This window comes from Drosophila rhopaloa, unplaced genomic scaffold, assembly GCF_018152115.1.
Source record: "Drosophila rhopaloa isolate 14029-0021.01 unplaced genomic scaffold, ASM1815211v1 contig_178, whole genome shotgun sequence".
Classification (NCBI taxonomy): Eukaryota; Metazoa; Arthropoda; class Insecta; order Diptera; family Drosophilidae; genus Drosophila; species Drosophila rhopaloa.
This window is the reverse complement of record NW_025335059.1, coordinates 1,120,126-1,143,237: the sequence shown is the minus strand read 5'-3', so window position 1 is coordinate 1,143,237 and position 23,112 is coordinate 1,120,126. Positions and strand designations below refer to the sequence as shown.

Genomic DNA, 23,112 nt, shown 5'->3' with positions numbered 1-23,112 from the left:
GTAAAAGGAACATAGCTAAATATAAAAGAGCTTAGTTATAATCAGAACCAAATTAGTTTCAGTAGCCCCACTGAACTTATTTATAGAATAAATAAAAGAGCATAGCAAAAATCAGAACGAAATTAGTTTCAGTAGTCCCACTGAACTAATTTGTAGAATAATCTAACTACTTTAAAAAAAATCCCTATCTAAACGAATGTTAATATCGGTTTATTGGTATTATCGTACGATTGGAAAATGCACACCATGAAGAATTAAATTTAATAATGGCACCATGTGTTGCAATTTTAATTTAAACCCACTCAAGTGAGGTGAAAAGTTTTTTAACTGGCTAATTCTTGGGCTGACCCAGTTCACGTAGACAGGGTTTATTAGAGATTCGCTCTTATCTTGAATCACTCACAGCTTCGATTATTCAGCACAAATTTACGACTAGAACTCAGCTCGAAATGAGGCGAAATATGAAAAAACTGTGCAGTCATTTTCCATATTTCACTGGACTTATCTTATCGGGCGATAAGGAATGAAATGAGTGAGTGCGAGGAGAAGTGCTCGTGCGTCTCCCACTTTTTTTTTTGCTGTTTCGCAAATACCTGACCACATTTCCACATCTTTCTGGGTCTGATAAGAAGGAGTCAGATCTGCTCCCTATATCTAATCACAGTCCACAATGGAAAAAAGAAACGACACGCCCAAGGGGTATATTTTTTCGTCTCACCGAAAACACGAAATCTCCATGTGCAATCTCACATTATTTTGCGCCTGCAGTTAATTAGTAATATCAAGCAGTAAGCTGATTGGTGCAAGCTCTCATGTATTGTTTATACCCTCTGTGAGCAAGGTCAAAGCTTAAACCATAAACATTGATGACTTGGCAAAATGTAATACTTTGTATGAGCACGAAGTGTATATAAATACAGGGAATGCTCATTATAATGAAAACTCTGTTCTATAAACATTAGTAAATAAATTACTTTTTTAAACAAAAACTGTGATAGCGTTAATCTTTGCCTTAAATTTTCCGTATACATTACTTGTCATGGTGATATTAAATGCGTTTCAAATGAGATTTTGATTGCCGTTTTTGAAACAGCAGTTTATGTGCAATATAATGAATTCAGGTAATTTTAAATAAGGTATAGTCACCATTAGTAGTCAACACTATTTTATTAATAAAAGAAAATATCTATTCTTGAAAAAGTAGTTGCAATGAAATTAGCTATTAAAGCAAAGTAAAAAAGGAAATTAAAAAATTATTTGATTTCTTAAGGGGTTATCTATATCAATAGTGCACTGTAACTGAACAGGAGAGTTATCAGCGACGAATTGAACGAAAGACATAACGGAAACCATAAAGATAACCGTTAAAGCCAGTGACACGTTTCATGATGTGCAGAAGTAAGTAAAAATAATATGAAAATACAAATTGAGAACGTCTTTGTTTCATTAACACGTAACCCACTTACGTTCTTTTTTGAACTTCACCAGCCCCTTAGAATTCGCAGTCAAGATATTTAGCAACTATTCATTTTCCTCTCATCTATGCTCTTTGAGCTTTTTTTTTAAACGTTATTGTTTCGAAAAGCGATGACTCAGCAGTTTATAAATAGTAAACAGCAAACAGGCGGGCAAAAAATAAAAAAAAAAACTTGCAGAGCGGGCATTAGGCAGTGGAAGCGGGTAATCGGGAGGGGTATAGAAACCGCTCGGGAGAGAACGTTCCGCTGATATCAGCGACGACAACAGCAAAAAAAGATCGCCGTGCGGCATGACTAATGAAAAAATTGTTACGCGGTCAAAAGTAAAAATTTAGAGGGCTTTCGCTCTTTTTTTGGCAAGGGGCAACCGAAAATAAAACCACCACCCCCTCAACCGATCCAGAGCATAATCTATTTTTCTGATCTGATCACTCTCACCTGTTGAATTGCTTTCACCGTTTTTGGGATGCTGCTAAATCGCTCGACATCCACAAAATATAACTCACTGAGCGAACGTATATATATATGTATATTATATATATATTCTACACTGCTGGCAAATGCGTCATTATTTTTATCAAATTGGTTATGCTAATTACATTAAGTATACGGCACGTTGCGCGGCTATTATTGTGATATTTTTATATATGTATTTCTTAATGCTTTTTCGAGTCGCGTCGGTTCTAATATTTACTTTACTATCGTATTCGATTGTTCGTGTTCGACTGATTTGCCTTCGTCGCGCGCTCTGTTCTTTTTGCTTTGCTTTTTGCCCTGCCTCTTGAGTGAGTGATTTTTGCTTTTTGTCGTCTGAGGTGAGTGGCACTCGGCGAAACCTGAGCGCCTGCTCTCTTCTACCCCCGATCGCTCTAGCAATCTCTGAACTAATTGTACGAAATTTGTATGCTAATCGCGCAAGAACGATAAACCTTTGGAAAATGCTCACCCCTTGAGTGAGCCAGTTCTAAAGTGACTCACGCACGCGCTTTTGCCGCAGTTTGGAGTCGCGCGCCATGAGTCAAAGCTCTCGCGGCGAATTGAGTGGCTAGTGGGTGGGAAGGGGCCAAAGCTTAGTACTAATACAACAGAACTTTTTGGCAAATGAAAAGCTTAGCACTGAGACAAATTTCAGTTACTAAACAAAAGAGAAGTTAAATATAGTTGAAATAAAAAAAATGTTCTAGTGATTTTAATAAGCTCTAAGCCTTTACGCTTGCAAAAGCTAACAAATTAATTTTTTTAACATTTATAAAATAAAAAAATACTTTTTAAAAACTAAATCAACATTTTTGGACAGCAAAGCGAAATAATGTAATCCTGCCTATTACAATTGAAAGAAATGTTTATTTTAAAATCTCCACGTCAAGGTACATTTTCTAAGAACTCATTGTAGACAAATAACTAATAGATAAATAAATTGTTGATTACGCAAGTAAATTTCAATATGCCTCTAACCTCTAAGGTTCCCTTAATAGCTTAGATGATCTTTAATTAGTGCATAATAACTCACTCTCATTCATGTCCATCAAGTGGAGGTCCTCGTCGGCGAAAATAGAGTTAATGAAGCCATCCGTCTGGTTAATGTCCGAGGAGGTGTTCTAGAGGAACCACAAAATATTTGTTATATATGGCTGTACCCAGGGATATGAAAGATATGTATTACTTACCCCGTAGTACATCAGATCGTGCTCCACCTTATAGGCGGCTGCTGCGGCAGCGGCACTATCGGCCTCGTGACTGGAATTGGTCAGATGCATGCTGGAGGTGACCGCCGAACCAAGATTGTGGCCATAGTGGGGCTGGCCGGTGGGGCAGATGTCGCCCAGTGCCGCATTCGGGTGGTGCAACATGGTCGCATGGTGCGGCGGCGGCGGTGGTGGTGGCTGCAAGGGAGCCGCGGCGCCACTGCCATACTGACCATGCTGGCCAGGTGCTGGGGCTCCGTTCGAGGGACTCGCCTGGTAGGAGTAGCTGGGATAGTGGTGCGGATACGGGGACATGTCCGACACCCCGCCCACCATGCTCGGAATGGGACTGAAGTAGGTGGCAAAGTCCTGAAGACGCTCCATCGAAACGCTGCGATTCAGACGCGGCATGCGGCCCTGCAAGTGGAGAGATGAGGAGAAGACATTGATTAATTCGGCGCTCGTCGCTTAGCTCTTGTTGATGTATTAACAAGGTGAGAAGGGTTCGGAATTACGAAACTTATAACTCAATAACCGATCAATCATCCGCCAGGGAATTCTCTAGAAACGCGGACAGACAATAAACCGAATTCAAATTGCGCTACAAGTAACAATCTCCTGGCTGTCAGAGCCGCAGCAACGCAGACTCGGTTTCGGATTCAGATTCAGAGTCTCTGTGTAAGCCAAAAAACGTGCACAATGTATCAGTCTGGCGATTTGACTGCCAGATCGATCAATGTGGAATTGAAATGAAATTCGTATCTTTCAAATTGACAAGTGCTTGGGGTTCGCAGCTCAGCCAGCGGTCTCTTGGCCAGTTTTATTTTCGATTTATTTTTGTTTGCCTAAGACTCCTCTGTAAAAAGCTGGCTGTAAGTCTCTGACATCTTGGGCTGACTGATTGCCGGGGATCGTGAGACTACTACGACTTCATTAGGCCGCCTTTTGTTATTGTTAATTACCGGTGGGTTTATTTATTTATTTAACTAATTCCGCAGCCAGCCAGAGCGTGGGCGATTGGCAAAGATATTTTATTACAGTCTCCCCCCCAGCAGCACTCACTCTCGAATAATATTCCTCGAACTGCGATCCTTTATCGATTCCTTTTGCGGCACCAATTTGTTCTTAATGCTAAACGCCGCCGCGTGCAATTAAGATCTTTCAGAGATGCGAGATACCTATATCTGGCTGACGTTGACGCTGATGCACTTTGACACTGACATTGCCGATACGGATCGAAAACGAAAATTCCGACAAAAGAATTCTGGACTCCGATCGAACTCCTTTGCGCGTTGACGTTGAGTTGTCGTTTGACCAGCACCAACTGACTGACTGACGGAATGACAGTAGCCAAGGCAACTAACACAGATACTCGGAGATGGATGGATGTGCATTCCCAGCTGTGTGAGTGAGGGCTGAACAAACAACCTGTATCCGAGCATCCGAGTATCTCGCCATGCGCATGTGTATCTAATGAATGCCTCAACACGCTCCTGAACGCAAACAGGTAAACCCAAACCGGCAGGTAGGAGCCATCGTCGAGCATTGGGCGTTCACTTCAGCCAGTTGCAGTCGCCCTGTGTCTTTCCGTGTATCTGTGAGTGCGCAACGCGCATGTGTAATTTGAATTGTCACTGTCTTGTCATTAACTTCTGGTGTTGGCCATTGTTTGTTACGCTTCACACGCAAACAAATCCAACCGCCAACTTAGACACGGTAGCCGATCTCCTTACACACATGTATCGATCTGGAGTGAGATCGTCTAGGGGTTTTTTTTGTGCCCAAGAATCAATTCTTTGGAATCTTTAATTCAACCTCAACCGTTACAACGATGGAGAAATGGGAGGGAGATGCATTAGATTGCATATTTGATCGGGGAATTACTATCATTTAATAGTATTTCATTATTACCAATCCCATTAACGGTTGTCTTGTAGTCACCGCTAGATTTCGATTATAATCTTAAGCGGCTTTGAAGACCTACAAAGAATTAAAGGAAGTACATTTTTGTACCGCCATGATACTACATAAAATCATCTTCATTCATGATCATGATACAAAATTTCTATAAAACTAATATCTAAATTAAATTTAAATTTAAAACTCTACCCTCTATTATTAAATCTCGTTTATAAAACCATTTCGATTAATAAATAACTATTTTTTAATTAACCACAAACTACCATAAAGCTCATTGATCATTTTTGATCAATGCAAGTTAAACATGTTTCAAATGTGTTAACAATTATTTTAATGGAGAACAATTTTTCAACAAAATTAATGTACAAAACACGAGCTCATCAACTTTAATAAAATGGTGGGATCCAAAGCAAGCAGCTAAAAGTGCATTTAATATGAAAAATATATTTATAATTGAACGCGTTGAAGCTTTCCGAAAATCGTTGTTTAATCTTCAAAACAAGCACATTATTTTCGATATTTGTTCAACATATTTCCACGAAATATCCAATCCATCAATGGCAATACGGGAATCACCGATATTCGCCGACGTCAAACGACTTAGGCCACTATATTCTATGGATTACTTAGTCCCTGTTGCCAACGGGCCGGCAAATCCCCTCAAGTCCCCAGCCATCACACCTGAGCGGTAGTTTCGTGTGTTTTTTGTCATTAACTTGATTTATGTGTGTGCACAAATCGAGTCCCATGACAGCCGCAGTCTGAGTTCGAGTCGCAACTTAAGCCTCCGCAGCCATCAAACTGTTTACATAAATTGAATTAAAATCGTACGGCAAAAAAACTACAGCCAAGAAAAACAACGAAGCGCGGCAAAGCAAAACAGAGATGCTGTAAAATAATTAATAAAGTTTTTTTTCTCTTGCACTGCGCTGATTTTTCAGCGTTAAGCTTTTTGCAAATATTTAAAATTCACATAATTAAAGCCGTGCAGGGCGATTAGGGGATGAGGGGGGCAGGGGCAAGGGACGGGGACATTAAGAGATAAATTTTTTTGTAATTCGCGCGCGCTAAATGGGGATTTAATTGCAGGGGCTACCGCCGAACGGCTCAAAAGATGCAATCAAGCTGGGAGGGGAAATTGGAGGGCAGGCACCGCTGCAAAGTGCCACCGAATTCAATAAACACTTCGGCCCCATGCGGAAAAGTCAAGTGGCGCATTGCAAGCGACACAAAAAAACAAAAGCCCCGAGCAAAAAATCAACAACAAAGTGTCCGTAATGAACGCAGACGCCTCCCCTCCACCACACCTCCGCCATTTGCACTCTTCTCCTCAAGAGCTTGGCTTAGTGATTGCAATTAGCAGGAGATACACACAAAAAAATGTATAACCACTGGTGAAATGGTCACGTCTCATTTTCAAAATAGTATAATACAGTATAATATAAAAACATGACTTCCATCCACAAAATAACACTTTTATAGACATATGGGAATGCATTCCGAAATATCATTAATTTTAATTGGTTATTCCAGAATCAACCCATTTCGATCAATATATATATATAGATATATATTTCTTTCAGTGAGAAATCACTAGGGACACATCTGAGAACAGGTAGCCATTTCAAAGAAACGCATCATCAGTGAAAGCAAGCAAATGGCAATTAAATGTGATCAGGAAGTTGCATAATGATTATTCGCACTAGGATCAAGGCAAGAAGTGCTGAAAAAACAAAGCTTAAAGTTGCCTAATGACACATTCCGCTTAACGGTTAGTTGAACGGTATGGAAATCCCCCCAGAGAGTCGGCAAAGGATTTAGCCGACAAGAGTTCTAGGGAAACCTGTGAATAACCGATCATCTGGCTCATTAAATGGCTTTGGCAAGTGCCAAGCTGGCACCCCGCTGGCATTCACAAAAACTGAAAAACAGGACGGACCACATCAAACACGCCGGACTAAGCCTAATCCACCAACTCGGGCTGACCGCTGTGGTTTTTCTTTAAGGTGCGGAATACGGTTTATGAGTTTGCTACCGGCGAAAAGACTTTACGGTAATTGCCGCTGACTTCATGACTGCTTAGCCTTTATTGTGCTGTCTCTTTTGTCAATTGTCCGTCTCTTTTTTAAGATCAGGCAGGTCAAAGGTTGAGGTTCGCTCTGCGCTTCATTCAGGAAGCACTTGTTCGACTCAGATTTGTGGTGGATTTGTTTTATTGGCCACGAAGAATGGAGCACAATTTGTGCGAACAAAAAAAAAACAACATAGTATTTAGGATATAATAAAATATATCCTGCAAGTAATGTAAACAATGCTTTTTATAAAAAATTATTGGGTTCTAACATTTTGTTAATTCACTCTGTTCTTTTAATATTCATATTTAAATCTGACTCAATCGTAAAGATCGTAGCAAAAAAAGAACTTGTATCAGAAATAACGAAAACAACTGCTAAATAAACACACACAAAAACGAGAGAGAAACGGGTTAAGAAAAATCTTTAGAAAACTTCAGAAAACTGAAGAGCAGCTCCGTCAAGTCAAAAAACCAAGATGGGAGACTACGAGTTGTACCTTGCACACAAAAACCGTCTAGATCTGTATGTGTATATTATTTTAACATTGCTCGCATTCGCCTCACAATCATAATTTTGCTGTTGTTGCTGTTCCCGTACATTTTTGATGAGCAGTTACAACAAAAGCCAAAAAAAAACTGCTAAAAAAGCGCGTGAAGAACGAAGAGTGCAGGGAAGAGAAGCCCAGATGACTTGGGGCTTGATTGACGAACTTGTGGCTGGAAACGGAATAAAAGCGGATGACTTTTGGGGTGGGAGGGACAATAGGGGCAGGGTGGGGAGCATGTACAACCAGATTTGAAGCTTTGTACAAACAACAAACACCACACCAACAACTGCGACTCTTGAAGAGAGCAGTCCCAAGATCAAGTGCTTGAGAACACGCCAGGGAGGTGGGGAGTGGAGATCCGGGGAGAAGGCCAGGCCACGTGAATAACCAGAAGAAATGGAAGGCAGAACACGAATAAGGCAAAACCCGAACAGTGAAAAGAGCCACTCCAAAACGAGAAGAAGCAGCTAAAGAATATCGAAAGCGACGTGCAAATGATCCTTGAATGATTACATATGTATATACCACAATCGACTATGTATAACTGAGGTCACAAATATGAGCTTTGAAAATCTGTACGAAAATTGCAATCTTTTTTTTAATGGTATACATTTTTCTATATATTTTAGTCACTTTAAATTGACTTTAATCATTTAAATAAATCTGAACCTAAATGCTATTTAAATGGTTATCATAAATCAAAAGGATCCTTTTCCGAAAATTAAAACCTTAAAATATTCTTTACGTTCTTGCTTTAAAACAACCCTATTATTTTGACCGCAGCTGTGTCTACACTCACGCTCCGGTAAGGTATGTACATGTGTACCCATGTAAGTATGTGGAGCGCTCGACGGATGGCAGCACTTGAACCGAGCATCCGCATCAAATTATAAATAAATATACCTTTTTTGTCTGTGGGGAGGATTACGATCGATGCACACATACCTGGTGATGGCCATGATGGAATCCGCCGGCTGCTGGCTGCCGCTGGAAGGCGCTGCCCGTGCCGCTGCCCACGCCCACGCCCACACCGACTCCACCGCCATAGTTGGCCTGCTGCACCGCGCGCTGGTGGGCGGCGGCTGCGGCGGCAGCGTGGTGGGCATGGGCGTGGTGCATCGTCGCATGGTGGTGGCTATGGGGGTGCGCATGGGGATGGCCGTGGTGCGGATGGGGGTGGTGGTAGGGCGGAGCCGTGGATTGCAACATTTCGTCTAACTCCTTCTTGGCGTCCTCATCTAAGTCAAACAGGGGCGAGCCCACAGAGTTTTGCAGGTCCTCGAAGTCGCTAACCGAGAAGCTATTTTCGTCACCCTTCTCCCGATCGTTTTCCTTGTTTTCCGCTCCGATCCTACGTTGCTTGTTAGGAACTCCCTCGCCACTGAGGAAATCCTCACCGGTCTCCGAAACAACCCGTAGAGCTTGGTTCTCGTTCAAAGCAGCAGCTGCCTGCGAAGTGGAGGGCACCGGATCGTCGGATAACTAAGGGATTGGGAAAACTTTAAGATATTTTCTAAAGAGGAAATGGGGAATTGGACTTACCTCGTCTTCAAGCGGGAATTCTGAGAGCTGGAGTACGTCGTTTAACAGCTCATCCAGGGGCAGGCGAATGTATTCACCTGAGCGGGAGGATAAAAAAATAACGTATTAAGAAAGGCATTCTGATTATAAGTGTGTGTGTTATTCGATCTAAGTTCTGGTTTACATTTTTCTATTTGAACTGAGATTCATCTGATTAACCCCAGACCAATTTAAGTAAACTAATTCATTTAATACTTAATTGTCCCTTTTTAAAGAAAAACCCCTAAGGACACTATTTATAAACATTTCTCTGTGCCCATTTTTCGTTACCAAGAATTATTTCACTTCAGTATAATCGTTATTTACACAAAAGTTAGATATTTTGATCCCCCAGAATATTTATAATAAACCAATTGCATTCCCCTTGGAAATGACTTTCCCCAGAGTCAAAATCTTTGTGTCCCTATCAAAGCATTGAAAATATATAAAAATATTTTGATCATTTGAATAGGATTGCTGGCTTTCTCCTTATAGTCTCCCCCACTCTTATTCAAAACTCCCCAGAGTGTGATCAATTTTCTGCTACAAAAACAGTTTGAAGGCCAAAAATCTCCCGGGGGCCAGGAAAAGAAGGTAAACAAGGATCGTCCCAAACAGTAGCACTTTCCTGTGGGAGAGTGAGTTCGTAAGATCAACGGAGAGATCACAGAATGGACAGTAACTAGAGTCAGTCAAGCTGGTTATCGTCATTAATCATAATCATAAAAACGTGATCTCTGAGAGATCTCCTTTACTCAAGCCGTCTGACGGAAGCAGCTGAAAAATATTGCAATAAATGAACGATTTTCGAAGCTCCCTGCGGTCTCCTCATCCCCAGCCCATTTTAATTGATGATCGGTTGTGACAGCTCCGAGATATCCAAACTAAACACAAACTAAACTCGAGGCACAACAATAAAAGCTTCCCTCAAGTGTATCGCTTACAATTGACTCGCAGACATTAGATTCCTCGTCAAATATTGATGGCAGCCAAATATTTGCATTAGGAATTCTCGGGAAAATCCAAGTCAAGAACTGAGTGGGGCGATTCAAGACATTATCAGAAAATTACTACTTAACATCGACTCGAGTTCCACGAAGAGGAAAACCCCGACCCAAACGTGGGCAAACATCTAGATAAGACCAAAACGAAAACCCGAAAAAATAAAGGCTGAAAAGGGGGCGCAACTTGGTCGAAAGAGCCGGAGAGTGAGAGAGAGTCGGACTCAAGTGGTGTGACGACGACGACCTTTACCGGGGCACTTGAGTCGGGTCAAAAAAATTAGAATAAACACCGCAGATGGAACAGTTTGGCTCTCTGGGCCTGGCCAACACAATTCCACCAAATGCTTTGTTATTCTTACGATTGGTTACAAAACACAATCCCCCTTCTGCTTTTCCAATTTCCATCGCAACCATTTTGGGCCTGTTCTTTTCTGTTCTTCTGTTCTGGCCATGTTTTTTTTTCGGCATGCTGGCGTATAGCTTGTTATTTTAGGGTTCTCCCTTCTTTGCTTAATTTTTTTTTTGGTAACAGTTCGTGGTCTGTTAATTTTGGTATGCGATTGTGTGGGCTTGGAATTGTTTACTTATCGTTTTTGGTCTTTGGGCTGGTTGTTTGTCTCTCGTTTCGTGGGTTCCCAGCTCGCATTGTGGCCGAAACGACAACGAAAATATTATTCGATTTGGGTTCGTGTGCTGGGCTTTGTTTTGTCGTCCGGCTGGTCAGGAGCAACTGACAACTGTCACCAGCAATTAGGCGACAAGGCTCAAAAGAGGCGTTGATGGGGCCAACAATTGTTTGACCGCATTAAAGGTAGGGGTATTCCATTTTTGGTTACCTTTCAGGAAGTTTACTCGGACGGAAGGAAGGAAGGAAAACTGTGGGAGAGTCTCGTAATGGAGCCGCTAATGGGGTTGATTGAACACTAAACACCGACGGCTACTTGATATTTTCACAGGGGTGACAACGGGTGGAATTTGGGGTGGTATTAAGCACAGCACTTATTTATGTTTACATTGGTTATATGCCTAATCGAAGAAATGAATAGGACTTGACTTGCTTCAAGATTTGTGTTTATAGAAGAGATTGATATAACAATGGTTAAAATAATTGATTCTCATCTTATCGGGGTATAAAGTACAGTATGTGCATTTTTTCTTTAAAAACATTTGATAATTTTGTTCTCTTTATAAGCAATGTTTAACGAAATATATAATAATATAATTAGTTTAGAATTTAAAGTCGAGTTGTTTATTTAAAAAAATAATCAATATAAGCCAATCTTAAAAAGACCCTTCCTTGGGCGCCAAGTTCTATAAAACTAAATACCCACTAAAGCCCAAAAGTCGGTCACATCTTCGAACTAAACAATAAAAAGTTACGAACCTTTTTTAGTTCAAGGGATGCTGCAATGATGACGCAGTTGATATCTGTGAAATATTAGTGTTTATAATCCAAGAAACACAAAACGCCTGAAGAGCCAAAGTCAAATGTGTCTTGGCTGTTTTTATTTTTTTCGTCGATTGTCGTAGATAGCTGTAGATGTCTTTTGTGAACAGATTGAACACAAATTGTTGCAATAAAGCGCTGATTGTTGTTGATATTTGGCCAAACACTTTGACAATTATGTAACGTTTTGACAGCCAAAATGTTGCAGAATCAATCGCAACTCCGATATTGCCGTTTCCGTTGCAGACAGACTTTTATTGTCTTGTCTTTATATTGTATTTTTTTTTTTGCTTTGTACAATTCGATTGTATGTGTGGAAAATGGGTTTAAGTTATTTTGCAATGCCTTTGGTTATTGTAGGGGGCTTTTTTTAGAATCGCACAATGGCCACCTGAGTGTGGAGCTTGGTATGTATTTTTTTTGATTTGGTAACTTTCACTTTTTGTTATTTTTTTGCACTAATGCAGACGCGTAATAGTTTACAATTTTGTTGATGTTTGACACAGTTTGATGATATTTAATTAGTCGTAGAGAATTTTCCAATTCATCTATAATTGGCATAAAAAGGGCCGAAACACTTGACTTGGCTAAGAACGACCGATCTGAACTGCCGATTTGGAATGCCACGTCACCTTTGGCAGGCTCACAAAGTTATTAACGAATTTTTGGCCGAAGCAGAGTCCTTTTTTCTTGTCCACGCCCACGAACTCGGTAGCGTTTGATTTTCCCTAGATTTACCCTTATTCGATATTTTCTGCGCGCGCGTCAAGCGTCCAACGTTTCTCGAGCGTTTATAAAAGTTCAAATACGATTCTAAAACGCTGCCCAAGCCTCTGCCGCGGTCGCTGCTCCGCCATTCGCTGTCGACGTCGCCGCCGGCAGAGGCGCAAGAGAAATGGCGCTCTCAAGACGGCTTTGCAATGCGAGTGCGAGTGAGGCAACCATATCAACTTCCTCCCCGTTTTTAGCTGCCTTTGTTCATGCGCACCAGTGACTTATGTGTGTATGTGTGAGCGAGGGGCGGAGCTAAGAGTTCAGCTTGAGTTGTGTGTGTATACATTTCGTTGTTGTACTTTTGCTTTTGGCCGCTTAAACATGGACGCTTTGTTCAAGTCTTAACGTCTTCCACAAAAAAGCCAAAACTGGTTCTCTTGTTCTTATTCCCAGCATGTGCATGTTCCTCAGCAAGAGTGTGCCTGTGTGTGTGTTTGAGCCATCAAGAGGAAGAAAAAACAATCTAATCAAGTAATTTAAACAGTCAACAGCAATAAAAACTGGTTGAATTTGCATGGCTAAGATTCTCGAGGTTCAAAAAAAGTCTTTAAAAGCCTAAGAAATATTTTACTCCCTGGGATTTCTTCAAAAAAAAAAAGTAATTAGGTACAAGTGAAACAATTTTGATTAAAACATGATATCTAGACACAGTCTTATTTCAATATTCATTATTATCTTAACAAATTTTTCATTTAAATATTCTATATAAATTAAACAATAAGTGAGTCACAATAAAATCTCAAATTTAATAAACAATTCCAGAAACTAAAACAAAAACCAAACAAATTTAAACATTGCACAAATGAAAATTAACAATTTAAATGTAACCCTCTCAAAATCTTCAAGACTTGCTGTTAAAGTAGAGCTCTTGAAATTCTCCCAATCGCATAGATATTAGATTTCCCTTGTCCCGAAACTTCCTCAACTTGAGCTGCATTTCCTCCATCGATTTTATTTGTTCGGTCAGCTCAAAAGTCCTTGAGTTTAGGTCATTTCTATTCTCCACAACTTCGGTTACCCACAAGTGTTGGATATTTGTCAGCTTATTTTGCATCTGCAGTCCAAAACCGCTGGCAGTTTGCTGCACTGCCCCTCGCAGTTGGTCCTGTAAATGTTTGGAGTACTGGCTCTTGAAGCTTCGCTCTTGAGCCGCTGGCGTCCAACTGAGCAACTCGTAGGTGTACACGGATCCCACGATGCCTCCAAGGATCAAGATTGTTAGCCAGCCCACGGAACGAACGGCCAGGCCACTCAGCAATAGAGTTCCAAAGCACCCATCGGATTTCACCAAAGATGCAATCATCTGCAGATGACTTTGGTACATTAAAGGAACCGCAGGCGGAGTTTCCTTGTGACCATTACGTAACTTTCGATCTTGTAATGGATTGAAGGGCAGTGGTAGCTTCTCCCGAAAACTGTGCCAAAGGGAAGCAATGCCCCAGGAAAACCGAAACCTTAGATCTGGCTGAAAATCAACCATTAACGATTGACAATTCAAACGGTAAATGAGCTGCCAGTTAAGAGTGTCCTCGGTGGGTTCACCCAGAAGATCAACCTCCAATTGGCTTAGTTTTTCTTGAATTGGTATAGATATACGTGACATTATCTGATCTGTAAGTAGGACATCCAAATGGGCACTCAACGAGCGCTGGTAATGACCAATTTGCCTTGGTAACTGTGGATGAAATGGTTGCGAGAATGATTGCACAGCTGGAGGTATTATCCTGGTGATCTGCTCCCTTAAAACCCGCCGACCCACATCTAGTGCCAGCTCATCCAGTTCTTCGGAAACTATTTGAAACTCTTGACTCTCCTCAATATTTTCTCTTTGTCGATCTTCTATTTCCACATTTAAGTCCTGTCTCCTCTCCACATTTTCCTTGATTAGTTGGTTGACTTTGGCTATGAGAGGCGTTATTAATGTGGCTTCCAACTCGGTTAACAGTTCCCTAGCACTTAGCAAGTGATGACCAAACTTGGTCTTTAAAGCCGACTCTGCTAGACAGGCTGAGAAATCATTTTCGAATCGTTGAAACTCCAGATAGCGCTCTTGTGTTTGTAGTGTTGGATTCGTATTGCAACCGTTTCGCAATTGTAAAGCCTCCAAGGCTGAGACATGGTAAATCCTTTGCCTGGCTTGCTCCTCATCGGAATAGACACCCAAATCGTCCATGAGAAGCTTCATGCAGCGTTCCATATGCTGATCCTTAACCTGCTGTTCCATTTCAGGTTCCTGGCTGCTGGCCACATCCCAGCGATTATTTAGTATGAAAAGATTAGGACGCGAGAGTTTGGAGGCCACCTCCTTGAAAAATTGCCGTTCCACGCCGGAAATTGTAGACTCAGCGTTGAGAACGAGGATGAAAACATCCGCATCCATGCAATAGCTATCCAGGCAATCATCCAATTGAGCTGTGACATCCACTCCGGGCGTGTCCATCAGGACCACATCGTAATCCAAAAGCGAGCAGCGATTCTTGGGCATGTTAACGTGCAATAGAGTCCTGGGCTTCAGAGCCCTTGGTGAATGTGCACTGACCAGCTCATTTAGGGCACTCAACTCCAGGTGCTCTTCCTCCTGCTCGATCTTCACGTGCTCAGGCTCATCTGTGCTATTGGCCTGCACCTGACAAAAACAACTGGTGGTGTGACCCATGGCACTGGGCATGATTTTCTCATGCAGCAAGGCATTAATCACTGCACTCTTTCCGTTCGAAGTGCGTCCAAAGAATGCCACCTTCATGCGATTTCTGGACAACACATTTTGAATGGCTTCCACTTTGCTCGCAAAGTTACAGAGCTTCTTTAACATTTGCAGATCCTCCAAAAGAATACTCTCCTCGAGGATGGTTACAAAAGATGAAAGAAAATGACTCATGTCTTGGTAAATATCCTGCAGCTCGGTTTTGGCATCCACAAATTCACTCAATCGTGAAGAAGACGATGAGCGGGATATGAATGAGGATAGTGATGATTGAGAGGAGGTACTTTCTCCCGAATCCGACTCACACATATTTCTTAGATGGATGTACAAACGGGTTTTATAAAATATAAGCAAAAATAGTAGACGAGGTTTGTTGACTTGATTCGAGGGGTTATGAAAATAATTATGATATACTGTTTAGAGGGAAGAAACTAAGGTCACTACTTCATCATTTCGTTTGAAATGATTTTTAAATAAAGATAGTGTATGTTTCAAAATGCATATCAACATTAAGAATTTAAATTATATTGTCTTGGCCCTTATTTACAGATGACATTGGATTGCTGAATTATATGGCTGCAATTTACAACTGACCCAAATCGAACTGCCATCTAAATACACAACCCTTCTGTACCCTTACCATTTCCACTTCGAAGCCCAATAAAAATACGAACCTATTTACCCAAAAAATTAACACAATTACCGCAATCATGAAATCACCCGAAAGAGAGTCGGAAAAAGAGCAGGCAATATGCACATTAATGGGCCACTGAACTAATAGACCAGGCTAACACCGCCGAGCCCGAAAACGCTTTTGGTGAACTTCAAAAAGTACCAAAAATACAGCAAATAGAGGAAAAAAATCAAATTGGTTGGTTGAGGTTCGGTTCGCTCTGAAAAATTAGCAGCATCATCAACAAGATGAGGAGGGGGCATTTCGATTGGATGCTTGTATAATTTTTTTCAACGCTGCTAGAAAACAGTAGGAAAGAGCACAGAAATATTGAACAAGCAAAACTCGCCTGGTTAATCATTTTTTCTTCTTCAATGTTTTTTCTTCAAGCGTTTTCTTGAGTGCTTTATTACAACTTAATTAGTTTAAATTGTTGCCGACGCAAAAAAGAAATAATAATAAAGAAGAAGCCGATGCTGATTGAGAAAATAGTCGTAGGTTGGAGGAGCGGTATTAAAGATGCGGAGTCGTATCCGGTGAAAGACAATCATAAGGTTTTTTCATTCAAAATATGTTTGGTAATTGACTACATTCAAATTTTTATTTGAATTTCATTGGACAGCAAAAAGATGTGAATGAAAACCAAGGCTTTTAAAATTTATGTTCTAATGTTCATTCTAATAATGGTTTTTAATACTACCATAGGAATATTCTTGTTTCACCAATTTATCCAAATGGCCGTCCTACTTTGAAGGATAACCCTCCTAACCTCGAAAGAAGAGCAAAAGTTGTAACAGAAAACCAGTGAGCAACAATTATGACAGGACAGATCCGCGGGTTCGGATAGTGTCAACAATGAAATTGCTAAAAGAAGCCAAGTCAGATTTAAGGGAAAGAAGGGGGCACACTATTGTTAACAGGCATGTGTTATATGCCGACCGTCAGTCAACATTATCAGTACTTTATGCTACTTTTTGTTGTTAATGAGTTGCCACAAAATCCGAAGAAGCTGAATGAACATTATGAATGAGTTCGCTGGCTGCTCATTTGAATAGCCTCATTTGAATACCACAACATTGGAAAATAAATTGGAGTAGAAAAACAAGCGTTGAAATTGAGAAACTTTCATAATCCTTAAAGCCACATGAGCACTCAATGGGTCAAGTAGTTTGACCACTCGCCGGCTAATTAAACAGCGAATTTCTGTTGATATTATGCAATTCCTAGGCAGAGTAGATTTGGCAATACTTAGGATTAAGGAGGTGGGGGCGGGGGGGAGGTTGCGCAAGACGAAAACACTTGAAAGTGATACGATTATGCAGCATAAAATCGTTGACCAGGCCAGACTAGACCAGACCAGACCGAAAATAAAGCCGGTCAGGACTGCAGCCCCTCGCACCTATGCCCCCTTCACCTCCCTCTTTCCTGTCTGTTTGTTATTTTGTCAGCATGTAAATTTTCTTTCTTTTTTTTTTTTGTAAATTTGTAGCGTAATGCTGACCACGTAGAATTTGAACAATTTCTACGGTCCGCTCCGTCTCCGCTTGCCCCTCTTCACCAGCACTCCCTCGCTTTTCCAGACAACAGCAGGGCGCGGAGTGGAAAAGGCGGGTCAAGGAAGGCCACCAGACAGATAGAAAGGGAATGAGATGAGGTGAACAGAGATCCTCAATAGGTGCACCGCCGCCACCGAATTGAGAGACAAGCATCAGCACCACCAGCTCCGCACCACTGCACCAGATGTTTTGTAATAACCTCCATCATATCGTTTTTTTAGTGATGTCTACCAAGGATAACCAATCGATGGGCACGAAATTAAATAATAACTCGGTGTTCCACTGCTCTTTTAGTTTTAATTATAGGGAGAAACAAGAAAAGAATAGAACTAATTATAATTAAAAGATCGAACAGTGGAATATAAATTACAATAAATAATTTCAACTATTTTTTTAATGGGGGAAATTGTAATTCACAAAGCTTTAATTTGATTCATCAACAAATCAACTTCTTCGCCTATATTCAAAATACTTGAAACGTATCTTCACACCGTTTTTAGAAACATAAAAACTCTTAGTAGAACTTTATTTTCTGTTCCCACAAAATTCCACTTCATATAAAAACCACCAGTGGTCAATAAACTTGCGTAGCTTGGCAGCACAAGAGCCGCCTAACTGATTGCATAATGGAATTTAAGCCACCGAAAAAGAAACTAAAACCGAAATATCTATAACATAATTGAGAATAAGAGCATTTTTTTTTGGATACCACGCAAAACTTCTGGCCAAGTCATGCTCCAAAAGTTGTCAACGATCTGAGAAGCTATAAAAAAAATAAACAACCAAAAAGGGAGAAAAAAGAACAAACCAAATCGAATTGAAAAGCAACGAATGTAATCAGATTTGTGATTCATTGAAAGATATATAATGTACTGATAGGTATATAGAAAATCAGAACTGTAGTTGGAAACAAACGAGGTTGATTGGAGGACAGGCGACAAAAAGCAAGACGAAACAGTGAACGAGAGCTACTTGCAACTTAATTACCACGATTTCGGATCCTAGAAAGGCAATGAGGAACACATGTCCCCATGACAAGGCAACCTTGACAGGACAATGGCCAGAAAAATGTCTCCGAATGGTTACGACTTCATTTCAGACGGTCAAAATTAATGAAGAAGAACTTGTGTAAAACGGAGAACAACGCACTAAACTCACCTGAACGTGCGGAAGATGAATTTATGAATTTTCCCAAAAAATTCTCTTCAATAGTATCAGCTATGAAATACCATTTACTGAAACAGCAACCGAAAAATGACTTTCAGTTTAGTCGTTTCATTTCGAAGGCCGAACAATAGAAGATAATGCCGCCAAAGGCTGCGGACTTGGGAGATTCGTTGGGTTCGATCCGTGGGGAATTTGGATACGCACAAATCCGAGATCGGGGCCCAGACGACGCAGACAAAGGCGAGTGCGTGTGAATGCGATATGAATCTATCTATCGGAGTTGGGCGCGCATCAATGGATTTTTAATAAATGGCCAAACGAAGCAATCATTATGAGCAGCATAAATGCTCGTGAATAGGAAATATATCCAACATGGTGGCTGCTGTGCTATTGCCCCTTCCTCCAATATCCAATTTTATCCCTTATTCCCTGGCTCACAAAATGGTGGCCAGCGATTTGCGACTTTCTGTTCTCGAGGGGAAGGATGAAACCCCTGACAGAAGCTACTCGTTCCTCGTCCACATCCTCCTTCAATTCCCAGCTCAATGAGCCAGCTCAATAGAGGGATCAGGCGGAAAGTGCCCAGGAGGGTAAACACAGGGGCTCATCAAGAGGGGGATAGCAGTATACCAAAAACTAAGCTAAAACTAATCAATTTAATAATTGAATAATAGGTAATCGATATGATAAACACAAGGCACTTACACTTACATTCAAAACACTTGACGATATCGAAAGCATTGCCCAGATTCACAGACAATTCGCCAATACTAACTCCGTTTTTAATCGTATATATTAAGGTTACACCTAGTTTATTAATTAATATATTTTCGATTTATTTCTCTTTCAATGGCCAGCAATTACTTCGAAAAAACTTTCCACTTTTAACAAGTTGGCATCCTTAAGAAGTATCCTAAAGAAAAACCTCATCGATACCAAGTACAAAATTTGTGATTAGTCATTCTGGTGAGACCATCGTAAAAATGTCAAATTTTAAGTTTGGCATTGTGGTATTTCTTTAAATATGGGCTTTTCTTAAGCTAAGCCTTTTAATTATTAAGAGGGCTTGTTTTTGCAATTTAAGCATATTTTAAAATGTATTTGATTTTAAAGCTGATTCCTCGGATTATTTATAAATTGCTCATTTTACTCAGTTAAATAAGTTATTCCATTAAGATACAAGAAAAACAGTTTATATTTTTGAACTTTTAAATTTAGGCTTGTTAAATTTCTTACTAAATTAAAATTTCTAAACTCGGCTTTGAAAAATATCCAATTTATATCGCAACCCCTCTACCAACTACGTCTCTGTTTGTTGTTTCGCAAAAAAAGGGTCTTGGATCGGCCTATGTATGTTCAGCTTATAGGCCAAAGTTGAGGCCTTGCACGTACGTACCACCCCCTGAATACATGATTCCGCACCATATGCTGTACATAGCACTTCTTTCTCTATATATTATTTATATATTTCTGTGTGTTCGTGTGTATGACTCTTGCTATTTTGGCGAATCATGTTTCGTTCATTTTTCAAAAGAAAAATGTTGCATGCAAGGCGACGCGACGCGCGGTGGCTGCTACTTTTACTGCCACTGCCACTGCTTCGGATTTGGAATCGGTTTTGTATCTGCCCCCCAGACGTGGTCGTGGTCCCGTTCCGACCAGAAAAGGCGGCACGACCCAGTCTCACAGGCCCAGACGAGTTTGGCCCCCTCAAACCCATGACTTCTCCTCCCCCACGGTTAATAATAAAAGTTCGTGTGCGTGTCAAAGTTTGTTTGAAAGGCAGCCGCTTTTGGACGGGAAAAGGGGGGCGCGGTCCCAGGCAGATTAGCAGCAGCCATCGGATCCGGCCTTTGTGGTGGGTGGTGTGGGCTGCTGCCACACAAACCAAGCGAAAAAAAAGCTCATTTTTCTTTTAATTTTCGTGCCTGTCAACTCAAAATGCCTACATTCATTTATAAACGTCTCGAAAATACACGCACACCAATGCCCACAATATATTTTAGTATGCCACCCAACCGCCTAAAACTCAACCCCCACTATATCCAGAATAATCCATTTTCGTTTATATTAGAGCAGCCGCCATCTTTTGGCAGGCCATTTTCTTTCGACTTATTTCGTTATTTCTTTTTGTTATCAGCAAATTTTCTTTTTTGGGAAAAAAGGGGGACAGGCTTTGATAAATGTTAATACTAATGTAAACGAGGGTTACTTGGGTTTAATATATATCCAACTTAATACAAAAACACTAAAATTTGGTTCGATTTAAAGATTTATAATAGAAAAGATAATTTATTCTAAGATATTTTAAGAGCTTTATGGATAGGTATATCATTATAAATTCCCTTTATCATTTACAAGTTCGGAAGTGCAAAAAAACGACATTTAAAATATATTAGGCAACGGATTTAATTAATTTGTACTTTTATCTAGCGAAGAAACGTGACATTTAATATGTATATATATCAACTTCTTTTCTACGAAGAAATCTCCTGCTTCTGTAGAGCTTATCTCAGGTTATTTTTGAAAGTAAAATTATATTATCCTAGATAAGATATAGTCAGACCAAATAGCTCTTACCACATGTAACCAGAAAAAGATCGTTTATGTACTTGTTAGCTAAAGCTAAAACTCACCAGTTTCGTTATCGATGGTAAAGGGTATTCCGTTCCATTCATTGGTAATGTCTTCCAGGGGATTGTCAATGTCCTTTTCCTGTTTTGAAAGGGAAATTACATTATTCACGTAAATGGAGTGGATATAGGGTGTATAGCTGTCACAAAAATGAGACGCCCACATTTGATAGTTATTAGATAAACATCAAGAATTCGACTTCACCTTTATCTCTATGCAAATATTGTGAAATTCCGTATGTAATTCGTGGACAGAAGGTGGCTTTACTTTACCTTATCTTGATTTAGCTCCTCCAAAGCCTTCAACTTCTCAATATCGTCGGGAGAGGCGTTGCTTGCCTCGTTGGCGGCGCTCACATCGGTGTCCTTGGAGGCGCTGGTGTCCGCCATCGAGGGATCCGACGACTTGGCTTCCTCCTCAAGCTTCGACTTGGCGTTGGTAGCTCCACTATTGCCACTGGCATAGGAGGCATTGATGATGGCCTCCTGGTCCAAACTGAAGCCCAAATCCACATCCTGCTTGTACAGCACCTCGGCGATCTCACTCTCCTGCAAGCGGAAAATTCCAGTCAATATCGTAATACGCACACACATATATCTCAATAGATAATATAGTTTTTTTAATTGCCAGCACAAATATCTAACCAGTATGTCCCTATGAATGAACACTTTCATATTCACTTTTAGTCCTTAATCAGGAATCGGGTATCCTTTTTAGTTCATAAACAGATCTGCACTAAGGTGTTTATCTTGGTGTCACTTTCAGTTCTATCTGCTTTTAGATTTTGTTTATATTATTCACGATCTCAATTGCTCGCGACGTCATCCGCATTTGCTAGTTCCCAAAGAGACACTGAAGGCTCCAAGAGGCCCGGACGAGTCATAGTCCATATGGGGCACCTCATCCGCTCTTCTTTGCTCTTTCCCACTTCGCTTTGCTTTACTTAATATGATAATGTCGATTTACATTTTGGGTCTGCTGATAAAGTCGTTTGGACTATAGATAAAACTACGTCGGAGCGATATGGGTTGCAAAGAATGGTGGGTACTCTATGATGTTATTGCCATGCTTTTTATGATAAATGTATAAAACTTGGGTTTTCCTCTGCTTAGATTACCACCTATAAATGTATATTGTAAATGCAAGCCTTTATTATCAACTTTTTATACCCGAAGGGTATATAATTTGGCAAAAGTGTGCAACGCAGGAAGGAGAATCTCCGACCCTATAAAGTAATAACTTGATCAGGATCACCCCTCAGTTGATAAGCCATGTCCGTCTGTCCGTCTGTCCGCTGTCCGCTGTCCGTCTGTCTGTCCGTCTGTCTGTTTCTACGCGAACTAGTCTCCAGTTTAAAGATATCGAATTCAAACTTTGCACACCCTTCTTTCCTTTGCACGCAGTATATAAGTCGGAACGGCCGGGACGACTATATCCATAGCTGCCATATAACTGATTGATCGGAAATGCCATAACTTGGTGTTTGTAAAGTTAGGAAGTTGGGATTTTCTATGGGTGTTATATTTGGCCAGCCAATCCGACCTACCAAATTTCATAAGGATCGGCCGACTATATCCTATAGCTGCCATATAACTGAACGATTGGAAATGCCATAACTTTGGTGTTTTTAAAGTTAGGAAGTTGGGATTTTTTATGAGTATTAAGAATGCATCATATGAATAATTTTGGAGAATATAATTTACAGAGTATTCTGCAAGGGTATATCAACTTCGGCTCCGCCCGAAGTTAGCTTTCCTTTCTTGTTTTTAATCTGTTTATGAATATTCGTAAAAGATATTAAACTTACTTTTGAAGACACTGGTCTGAATTTTAATGTTTTTTTAATATTAAAAGTAAAGTTTAATATTTGAATAATTTTTTAATAATA

At 40.4% G+C, this 23,112-nt stretch overlaps 2 protein-coding genes across 2 annotated transcripts in view; both read right to left on the bottom strand.

The window, feature by feature from the left end:
* Positions 1-23,112, bottom strand: part of LOC108053033 (segmentation protein cap'n'collar-like) — a 37,540-nt gene that overhangs the window by 3,498 nt on the left and 10,930 nt on the right. Inside the window, 6 exon segments of the mRNA XM_044459105.1 lie at positions 2,989-3,076; positions 3,146-3,580; positions 8,651-9,187; positions 9,248-9,324; positions 21,227-21,305; positions 21,497-21,772. Coding sequence (XP_044315040.1) covers positions 2,989-3,076; positions 3,146-3,580; positions 8,651-9,187; positions 9,248-9,324; positions 21,227-21,305; positions 21,497-21,772 — 1,492 coding nt within the window.
* Positions 13,260-18,599, bottom strand: LOC108053035 (transmembrane GTPase fzo). Its single transcript, XM_017135602.2, has one exon. The coding sequence runs from the start codon at positions 15,501-15,503 to the stop codon at positions 13,332-13,334; it is 2,172 nt and encodes a 723-aa protein (XP_016991091.1). The 5' UTR covers positions 15,504-18,599; the 3' UTR covers positions 13,260-13,331.